The sequence below is a fragment of the Typha angustifolia genome, chromosome 11 (genome assembly GCF_048772165.1).
Source record: "Typha angustifolia cultivar Huaian chromosome 11, ASM4877216v1, whole genome shotgun sequence".
Classification (NCBI taxonomy): Eukaryota; Viridiplantae; Streptophyta; class Magnoliopsida; order Poales; family Typhaceae; genus Typha; species Typha angustifolia.
In genome coordinates this window covers 869440-880222 of record NC_133249.1, presented here as the reverse complement: position 1 = coordinate 880222, position 10783 = coordinate 869440, and the positions used below count along the sequence as shown (strand labels likewise).

General features: G+C 40.6%; 2 protein-coding genes across 3 annotated transcripts; one reads left to right on the top strand and one right to left on the bottom strand.

Moving 5' to 3' along the window:
• The first annotated feature begins 255 nt into the window (after positions 1-255).
• LOC140771206 (RGG repeats nuclear RNA binding protein A-like) lies at positions 256-2981 on the top strand. Its single transcript, XM_073112651.1, has 6 exons — positions 256-633; positions 803-1157; positions 1287-1434; positions 2198-2356; positions 2432-2494; positions 2588-2981. The coding sequence occupies exons 1-6, from the start codon at positions 459-461 to the stop codon at positions 2777-2779; spliced, it is 1092 nt and encodes a 363-aa protein (XP_072968752.1). The 5' UTR covers positions 256-458; the 3' UTR covers positions 2780-2981.
• Positions 2982-3894: 913 nt separating this feature from the next.
• LOC140771291 (inactive protein kinase SELMODRAFT_444075-like) lies at positions 3895-10068 on the bottom strand. Of its 2 annotated transcripts, none has more exons than XM_073112771.1 (10): positions 9519-10068; positions 8798-9408; positions 8032-8186; positions 7854-7948; positions 6609-7654; positions 5881-6041; positions 5135-5211; positions 4909-5056; positions 4510-4659; positions 3895-4331 (listed from the first exon to the last, which is right to left on the bottom strand). In XM_073112771.1, exons 2-10 carry the CDS (start codon positions 8982-8984, stop codon positions 4035-4037), a joined length of 2316 nt encoding a protein of 771 aa, XP_072968872.1. In that variant the 5' UTR covers positions 8985-9408; positions 9519-10068; the 3' UTR covers positions 3895-4034. The 2 variants fall into 2 exon arrangements, with proteins under 2 accessions (XP_072968872.1, XP_072968874.1); XM_073112773.1 differs by having other exon boundaries at positions 3895-4408; positions 9519-10066.
• Between the last annotated feature and the right edge of the window lie 715 nt (positions 10069-10783).

The window sequence follows — 10783 nt, the reverse complement described above, 5'->3', positions numbered from 1 at the left end:
CATCCAAAAGCAGGCTCACTTTAAAATCCATTATGGTTATTTCATCATCTTGATTAATGATTTCAGACTTCAGACTTCAGAGTTCAGAGTCTTGGAAGTCAGTAAAGTACCATGTTGATATTTGAAAAGTTCTGGGGTGATAACTGATAATTATGTAGAAGTACTAAAACGTAATTATGATAATTGCGAGGTGGGCAATGTAAAGAAAGGGATTAGCTCTTCTTGTTGGACTCGTACAAAAGTGCGGCTAGGGTTTTTCCGCCTCTTCTTCTTCACTCCGTCGCCGCAAGACTCTCTCTCTCTCTCTCTCTCTCTCTCTCTCTCTCTCTCCCCCCCCGAGAGGCTTATCGCCATCGATTGTAGGGTTCTATGGCGGTCCAATCGTGGAAGAGCTTTATATAGTGCTAGGTCTTCCTCCATAGCCTACCAATCCCGGCGCTCAGGATCCTGCCACTGAGATGGCCACCGCGAACCCCTTCGATCTCCTCGGAGACGATGAGAACGACGATCCTTCTCAGCTGATCGCCGCTCAGCAGCAAAAGATCGCCGCCAAGAAGCCCGCCGCTCCCGTCACCGCGCCACCACCGGCGACGGCGAAACTCCCGTCCAAGCCGGCCCCTCCATCTCAAGCCGGTGAGTTCCATTGTAATAGTCATCCATTCTTTTTGCTGATCGTTTGTTCAACGGATCCGAAGCTGGTAATATTGTCAAAAGTTGGGATTTTTATCATCATATATATACATATAGGCCACTTGCGACAAAGATCTCTCGTTACCTTTTCTTCTTCTTTTGTTTTTACCAGTGAGGGATGCGAGGGCTGGTCGAGGCGGGCCTGCGCGTGGTAGAGGTGGGCGAGGAGGTGGAGTGGGCCAAAGAAGTGGTTTTGGGAATGGTAATGTCAATGAGTTCTCAGGATATCATGGTAGTGGAGGAGAGGAAGGTGCTGTCAGTGGACCTCCAGAGAGGGAGCGTGTGCCACGTCAGCCTTTCCGGGGAGGCCGTCGTGGTGGTTATGGAAATGAGGGTGGAGGTGAGTTTGAAAGGCCACCACGAAGGACGTACGAGCGCCGCAGTGGCACCGGTCAGAGTTTTGAGATGAAGCGCGAGGGCTCAGGGCGTGGAAACTGGGGAACTGCTACTGATGAGACACTCGTGCAGTTAGGATCTCTCTAATCGTTTTCCTTTTTATTTTTGTTCAGCTATGATAGTCGATGTGTAATGAAGAACCATTTTAATTTGTGATTGATGGACTGAAAGATAACTGATGCTATTATTTGACTCATTAGGGAAGCTGAGGATTCAGTGAATAATGGTGAAAAGATTATTGTGACTGAGAAGAAGACTGAGCAGGAAGGTGTGCCGTCGCCAGAGGCGAGTAAGGATAGCAAGGAAGATGCTGTGAATGAGGCAGGAGAAAAGGAACAAGAGGATAAGGTATGGTATATTTTTGTTACTTTGGAGTTACCATTAAACTTTCATTACTCTTGCTATGGACATTGTATAGGCATCTAATTGTGTTTAGGTGAACCAATAACATCTCATGTTTGCAGTCTGCATAATTTTCAATATTTCCTTGAAATTGCTGTGATGGATCGAGTGATGGAGTTGGATGATAGGTTGGATGATAGAACTGACTATAGCTATAGTACATGTTATCAAGTTCTATGCGCAGTTTTAAGTTTCACTGATAAAGGTTGTCTCAAGGAAATTTGTGTTGATTAACAAAAACTTTAAATTTATGGAATGTCACATGTATGTCATTTTGGCCATATCTGGTTATCTTTGTAAGTGACCAAAATTCAGTGGAATATTAATGTTTTCTTTTTCTTTTTTGAATAGAAACAAGTTGCTCCACATTGATGTGAGTAGGAACGAGGAACTTAAGCATAAGTATCTTATTGGTGGAAATAATAGCCTTTTAGCATGGTTCATATTTTCTGCATGTTATTCAGATGACTAGTATAGTTATTATTGTAGCACATACCCATGCTTTGTAATGTTGAATTGTTTAACACTATCTATCTGGTCTCCTTGTTGCACAATCCCTTGGAGCACTTGATTAGAAGATTCCTATTGGAAAATATCTCTGAAAACTTTTGTTATATTCATGGAAGTCTTAAAGTTCACAGTGTCACCTTCATAATATTTATTATCCCTTGTTCCATTTTTAACCACCTCAACTTCTTTCAACATATAGGAGATGACTTTGGAAGAGTATGAGAAGTTAAGGGAGGAGAAGCGCAAAGCTCTACTTGCATTGAAGGCTGAAGAGAGAAAAGTTGAAATTGATAAAGAGTTGCAGTCTATGCAGCAGCTTTCAATGAAAAAGGGAAATGACGATGTGTTCATTAAGTTGGTAAGCGCTCTCTGTTTTTGTTACATGTTGTGTCAGATATTCATCGTAGTTCTCTTTATAATTTGATCTTATTAGGGTTCTGATAAAGACTCCCTGAAAAAGAAAGAAAATGCTGAACGGGATGAACGAGCCAAGAAGGTATATATTCTATTATTCTGTAAAACTTTTCCTCATTTTCCTCAAGCTGTCCTTACTAACAATAGTAATTACGATGGGCATTTTCTTTGTCAGTCTTTGAGCATCAATGAGTTCTTGAAGCCAGCTGAAGGAGAAACACATTATAGCCGAGGTCGTGGCCGTGGCAGGGGCCGCAGTGACCGCGGCGGACCTTTCAGTGGTGGTTTTGGTGGGGTTGCAAGGAGCTCTGTTTCTGCTCCTTCAATTGAAGATCAAAACCAATTTCCCATTCTTGGTGGGAAGTAGAGGCTTAAGCATGTGTCATCCAACATATTGCCTATGTTTACTAATTTTGTCCGTTTTAATTTTGGGTCATGAAAAATCAGTAGAATAACGATGTGTCCCTGCTCCTTGTACTATTTTCCGGTTTGTCGTTAACTATGTATATTTGAGTTAAATGTTATGAACTATGACTTATTATGAATTCTCACATCTATGATTTTGGTCATTCCACTTGTTATTTAAGCTATGGTTTGCTAATGGTTCAGTCAATTGCATCTAAATTTTTCCCACAGTATTCATGTAACAGGAAGGGGCTTAAAATATGGAATGTTTGGGAGTAATCTATGAACTTTACTGAGTCCTTCTGTACAATTCGCTTCGATTGATATTATTACCGTCATGCTGAAAAACTAGGTAGTGGCATGGCAGACTATTCAAATGATGAATGATAGTATCAATAAAGAAAAAGTGGTTCATATTGGTGGAATCGTTTTTTTTTTTAAATTCCTTGTAATCGGCATCCAGGCTACTAGAAGAACCATTTTTCTTGTTAATGGTAGTCCTACAGTTCTAATCGGAATATAATTTCTAGTCGTTTATAAAAACAATGTAAATGCTGAAATACAAAAGACATTATTTGGGTCTCTTTATTGGATCATAATTGATAAACCCTTTTCTGGCTAGTTGTAAGAGTAGTGGTTTGGTAAATTGGTAGCCAATCTATTGGCCATCAAAAGGGCCATAAATTATGGTTTTCAAGTCCGTATGTCAGTCATATCAACTGCAGCACGAAGTTTGATGTTTCATGAGAAAAATAAGAAGTAAAATATTCGTACCACTAGCTTTTCTTTCTAATAGGAAAAGTCCCTGGGCACTGTCTTTTCTTTTGGCAGTGTGGTTAATGAATTATATAGAAAAATGGTCCGAGTCCAGTAATATGCCAATAAATGAGAGAGGAGAATAGGACGGTGAGGAAAAGAAATTACATGAAGGCCAAAAGACAACAAAAATTCGTGCAGGTGAAGGCTCCCTGGGATGATTTTACCAGTCCAGGAAGGCGTTATGAATGGAAGAGCCATAGATGTCGATTACCATATATTTTAATGGCAAATATTTTATGTTAATTAACATCTCCACAGTTGATAGTATACGCGACAAATCTCAGTTTCTCAAATAGGAACATATACATTGCAGTAAGATTTACTTACAAAAAGCAGTAGATCCACTTCACATAAACTGGCAGCCTAATGGCATTCCCAACTATACTCGAAAGAACCATTTAATGGCATAATATTGGAAACGAAGCAGTGGAAAAGAGAAAACAAACAGAAGATGGGAAAAGAGTTAGGAAGGGAGAGAAGAATAGACATTGAATCTGGCATATAATTGTAGCGTCCAAAGCTGTCAAAATCTGCGCATGAGGATCTCCCTGTTTCGGTCCCGCGCTTCTCTTAGAGACTCGTAAGAGTTCTTTGGATCGAAAACATCTGTAGTCTCTTGTCTCACTCGTTGTTGCTCGTGCTGTTGCTGATGCTGGTGCTGGTGCTGGTGTTGATCTGGCAATATTTGTCTGCTCCTGCTTCCAGTGTGATAACCAGGAGTCGAAAGAAAACGAGAATCCATCATCATGTCACCTTCCAATATCCGCAAAACCTTTTTATGCGATAACAAAAACATAAATATGATGGTTTACTGTACTAGTTGTTATCGTTATGTAACTGTGAATTTATCATATATGAGACATCAGGGTCTACCTGAGACATACGAGGCCTTGCGTGTGGATCACGCCTAATGCACAATGATGCTGCATGCAACATGCAGTAGACCTCATGCTCGGAGTAGTGGTTAGCCAGACGTGGATCTAGTAGCTCATCAATTGCATATTCTTCTAGCAAAGGCCGAGCCTGTTACAAGAAATGACTACTGAGAACAGAATTCATAAGCCAATGATCAAAACTTGAACGATAATTGTATCCAAAGAAAGGCCTCTAAAACCATCCATTTACATTCTGCTTTCAAAGTAGTAACAGACTGGTGATTTATCAATGAATAGAGAGGATGATGTCAACATATTATGCCCTCAGCAAGCTTAACAAAATGATTGGAAGTAAGAAACTAAGAGATTGATGTATAGAAAGTATACTGCGACCTACCCATTCAGTGAGGCACTGTCGACCCTTCGGTTGGTTAAGATCAATGGCCTTCCGTCCAGTAACAAGCTCCACAAGTACCACACCAAATGAATAAACGTCAGCCTTTTCAGTTATTTGCCCACTCTGTGTGTACTCTGGAGCCAGGTACCTATCAATGAAACAGAGATGAGTCACAGCATATCCTCCCACATGAATGAATTTCGGTCTGTACAATATCCAAATTTACCCGAAGGTGCCAATAACTCTTGTTTCCACAGCCAAGTCACCATCAGGCTGCCATCTTGCCAAGCCAAAATCTCCAACCTGTGAAAAATCCTAAAAATGGTCAGAGGAATAACATCTCCAACTATTGACGCTGCAAAAGAATTATGCAGATCCATCTTGTGGTTTGATTAGTGACACCAATAAAGTACCACAATTTCATTCAAGAATGATTATGTTTTACCATGCATAATAGTGGCTTGTATCCCTATAGAAATGCAGTTTATGCAGAATTGCAGATGCAGCATGTACAGAAATATCACAAATTTATGGGCCTATTCTTTGTTGATCGATCATCCAAGAATAAAATTTCCTATTTCTGACTGCCGTCAAACAATTTCACATATATGTCAGAAGTAACTGAACAGATAAGATGGTGCAAATATTAGGTTGGCAGAGATGATGGATGTAAAGATTGCTCCTATATATGAGTAAAGTTACATGCAGACAAATATCACTAACACCATCAGCACGAGAGTCAAGGAGAATGTAAAAAGATTGCAAAGCATTCATTAAGGGTTAGATGATGGGTGTCTTATACAGATAATGCGTGTAACAATGTATATGCTGATTTACTTGGATAGTACAAATACCAACTTTTCAGAATGGCTACCTTCCAAAGATTAATCTTGGACTTGATTATAGAAGCTCATCATATATCAAAGCAGCAGTTAAAAGACATCCTTCAGAGAAAACTGCATAAGGTCATACCAGTGGCTCAAAATCATGTGTGACAAGAATGTTGTTTGGCCTCATGTCGCGGTGAACTATGCATCCCACTCGACACTCTTCATGAAGGTATCTCAAACCTCGAGCAGCTCCAATTGCAATTTTGTGCCTTGCAGACCATTCCAATGGTTCTCTATCACGTCCTATAAACATTGAATACTTAAATTAATAACAAACTTCTAGCAATACAAATGGTCAGATTCTACTGAAAAAGCTGCCCCCTGAGAGGACGTCATAACTACTAAGACGGTTTATCTCAGTTGAACATTCTGTAAGTTGATAGAAGAGAATGAAGTGCTCCATCGTCTTATAGTGCAAATAGAAGTTTTCCCAATAACAAATCAAAAAATGGACTGCTGATTGAACAGGTAAAAACAGCTGCACTGTTAACCTTATCCATTTATGTCTACAAAATTTTTTAGCGGAAAATATTAAATAGAAATTGATCTCAGAAATCTAAATTGTTTTTGCACCCACAAATTTCTGAATTGGCTTAAAATTCTGTGGCACAACAAAGTAAAAAAGGGAAAAAGATAATCAAGAGCATTATGTTTGCAGAAGAGAAGGTTAGGCCTCAATACAAAGATAATGAAAGTCTGGTCTTCACATTTACATCAGTAACATTAGAAAGACTGGACATTCAGCTGATCTGGCTTTAAGAACCTTTAGTTGAAACAATCGGAAACTAAAAAGAAAGAAAGAAACCTTACCGTAGAGATGAGAATCCAATGACCCATTGCATATATATTCATAAACTAGCAACCTTCTCCTGTTCTCCACACAATATCCAATCAGCATCACAACATTGCGATGCTGTGCGCAGCTTAGAACTTCCACCTCTGAGCAAAACTCATGATCACCTTGTGAACTAGCAAGTTTGTGTTGCTTAACAGCTATTGCCTGACCGTCAGGCAGGACCCCTCTGTGAACAGATCCAAATCCACCCTCAGCCAAGAAATTTGCTTTAGAAAAGCCACCCGTAGCCAGTTCTAATTCAGAGTAGCTGAACCACTTAGGTGGTTTTCCAAATACAGGTGCCTTGTGCTGACATATTGAACATAAAGGAGGCGGTCCTGGAGGCGCATTTCTTGATAGCGAAATTGCTTCTCTGACACTTCCACTAAAGTTCACATCTGATCTTCTGCTCAGGGTGCCACTTTTGGCCTCTCGATCAAGACTAGAAATTTTCTCTAGCAATAATTTTTGTGTTGACATATGGTGTTTATTATCACGTCCTTGAGATATTTCTCCTGTCCTTTTAGAGGATGCACGACCACCACATAGTATTTCAGCAACCCACGGCTGAAAATCAAAGCTCGATGGGGGACTTAAACTTTCACTGTCAGAGTCAGAGCTAGTGATATCTAAGTTCTGAGTTTCCTTCTTAGTTGCTTGCTCCACTTTCTTAAGACAGTTATTCTTTCCAGAAACACAGAAAGGTGAAGTTCCAGGATCTGAGCTTGACACAGACGAGGTTCCAGCTTCAGTAGTAGTAGTAGTAAAAGGTGTCCCTACTTCAGGGCTGCTACTTGGTGTCACAGCTGGCCCTCTAACAGATTTCCGAGGATCTTCAATATCCTTTGTAGTTCTTCCAATGGTTTTGTCCACCTCAGCCGCCAAGGAATGCCCCAAACAGGAACCTTTATTGGGAGATCCAACCAGATTCAACCTAAGAACTTTAGGTTGAGAACGTTTCATGACAACAATGTTACATTGCAGCTCTTCCATGCATCGCTTCTCTTCATGCTTCAGTTCCCTGTACATGAGGAGAAGATAATGAATTCAATTGAGTCAAAACAAGAAGAAAAGTGGACAGAAAATCAAATAGAAATCCGACTTCTCGTGTCAAAGTAAGATAAAAACTAGCAAGCATGCATGAGCAATAGCACAAATATTGGTGAGAAAAAACATCTTAGCCTTGAAGAAAGATAAAAAAAATGAAAACATAACATTACTTGTCCAGGACAACCCAGCTTGCTTGAGCTCGCTTGGATTCGGCAGCCACTGCACCACAAGGTGATCCAGAAACAATCTTTATCTTCACATTTATCTACAGAAGAGGTTATTCATATACTAGTTAGACAGGAGAAGTTAAACAGTAAACACAAACAGAAGCACCTTAAAGAAGTTAACCTTATTTGGATCATAAACATCATGAAGTTGAAGCATCATCTGAGAACACAACTCTGTTATATCAGATTTCTGCTCCAATGTAGTAACAGAACGTGACCTTCTGTGACCACTAGCGCAGTCCCCTGCAAATCTTGGAAAACCCCATAGTTTTCTGCCTGAATATGAATGAAACCAAAGTACAGATTATAAACATTGCAACTGCTAGATCAAACATAAACCCATAAAGAAACAGCAAGTAATTTGTAAAGGTCTACAAACTCTTTTAGAAAAGCATACAAAATTCCTGATCTGAGACCAGAATGCTTGTAAGTTGTATCATGCTTCTCTATGCTATATAGCTGAATGCTGAGTATAATGATCAAGAACGCAGATTCTAAGCCAGATTCTTATGGACCCAAAACCTAGCCTTTCACTACCAATTTATACCTAGATGAAGACTGTGCATTGGTGAAGTAGGATATCACCTAACAACAAACTATATGCAATAGAAATGTTGGACTTTAAATTGGCTGTCAAATTCACAAACTTGAAGATCTAATAACATGGGCCTAAATCCTGAAATAGTTATCAAAGTAAAGAAAGGATATTACAGGGAGAAATGTGTTGAGTATTTGTTGCAAAAGAGGATATTTTCAGACAACATCCAACAGCTACACGACCGCAAGGACTTAGAGTCTTAAAGATAAAACTGAACAAAATATGGCGTAAACAGAGGTAACATAGAAAGGGAATAAAGATATATAGATAGAGCTTCAAGAATAGATACCAGAAGTGTGTGGTGGAACCACGACGAGAAGCGTGATGGAGTCACCAGGTTGAACAACATGAGTTAATGCCCACACCAGCGCATTCCTCGGAATCTCTTTCGAAGCCTTAATGGCGACCACAACCTTCTCATTAGCATTGACGCCCCTTTCCGGTTTCCCCTGCATCTGTAGCTGGCAAGAACTCATCTCTCCCACCAAAACCCAACCCAAAAACGTCTCAATTACAGTATCACCTCGCAGAACTAGGCGTATTTGTAACACTGACAGCAAAAGAACAAGAAGAGCAAAGCCAAAGAAAGCTCCTCATCACTACCGCACTGCTATGCTCTCCAGGAAAATGTAGATAACGGACATCAGATGCAACTGTTGCTACCACTGTTTATAGCAATCACGGCGCAAAAGACGCTTTCAACCTTCTTAGGTGAATTAACCATTTCACCTAATCTAAAAGCATCGTAAAAAAATCTCTTTTTATTCCCTTGTTCTCAAGTTCACCAAAAAACCAAAAGTTACTCAATTCTTGTAATCCTCGTTGTGAGAATTATTTCTCCTCTTAAATGATTAAGAAAAGGAAGAGATCAAAGGCGCTCTTCTCGTGAGTGTACCACTTCTGCAATGGGAAAACGACAGAGATCAAAAAGGGGAAAAGGATCGGGTCAGCTTGTACAGTAACAAAAACTCCTTGATCCTTTTAAAGGTAAGAGTGAGAAAGAGAAAGACCTGGTAACCTTTGAACCGGAAACCAACAGCCGAAGGAATCCAAATAAGCCTTTTAGGGTTTCCAACACCGATCGATCAATTCACCGACTTGACAGGAGAACTCGCAGGCCAAAAGATGAAGAAACTACTACACCGGAATCTGTGATGGAGAACTTTAAACCTTCACAGATCCATGCTTTCCGTTGTTTCTCCCAAACAAGCCGCTCGAATCCAAATCAATCTCGAAATGCGAGCAACTCCCAAATCGATCCAAACGGACCAAACCCGGACCAAGAGCGGGAAATGCGCGAACTTAGGCAGCAGCATCCAAATCGGCCCCCAACAGTGCTCCGAATCGAGAAAACTCCCAATGGATATAGCCGGTTTCGAAATCACCAGCCCTAAGAATCCTTGAAAAGGAAAGAAGAGATCGTGATCGAAGCAAGGAAAGCAATTATATCCCTCGGAAATCTCGCATTCTCCTTTAACGCTCCCTTCTTCGCCGCTCTCCCTCCCACCGCGCTCTGCCGTTGAACTATTGTGTCCTAAAATGCCCCTCCTTCTCCCTAATCTTACAAAACTAGCCTTGTGGTCCGCGGCTGCAGTTATACAACCCCTTATTAAATTGGCCTCTAGTATTCAACTTGGTTTCCGGACCTATCTGTGGTCCTAATATTTTATTCCCACATTTCAAAGCCCTTATCCGTACTTTTACTTATTCTCCATCCGACGGTCCACATTTCTCAAACCTGGCGCACCCTGGATTTCTTTCGTCTTTATTGATGAGAGATCTCTATCTGCCATCAGATGGTCCAGAGTAAGTAACGATTCTAGTTTTTTCTCTTTTAAATGATACTGGTTGGAAATCACGAGATATTCATTTATAACATTCTCGGGATAGAGAATTTAATTTATACTCGTCATTTATGACATATGTTGGAGAAATTTTCCATCTATGCCACCGTTTCCCAGATCGTTTCACAATTTTTCCCGCGCGTGTGGCGAGCGGAGGGTGGTTTCGTAAATAAGTGGTGACCCGAGGGCTCTGTTGTAGCCGGCTTTGTATTTTGAACGGGTTTGGAGGGGGGGGGGGGGGAGGTGGAGAGTGTGGCACGGTGGCACCACATGGTGGGCCCGGCCCGGCCCATGGATAGGCAGATAGTGGATAAAGTGGAATAGTTATTCGTACTATCAGTACTAGCGCTATTATTCGGACTCTTTATTAGGTGAATGATGGATAAAAGGGACGTTATCCGCGTATAAAGGAAGGGTTATTCACATATAAA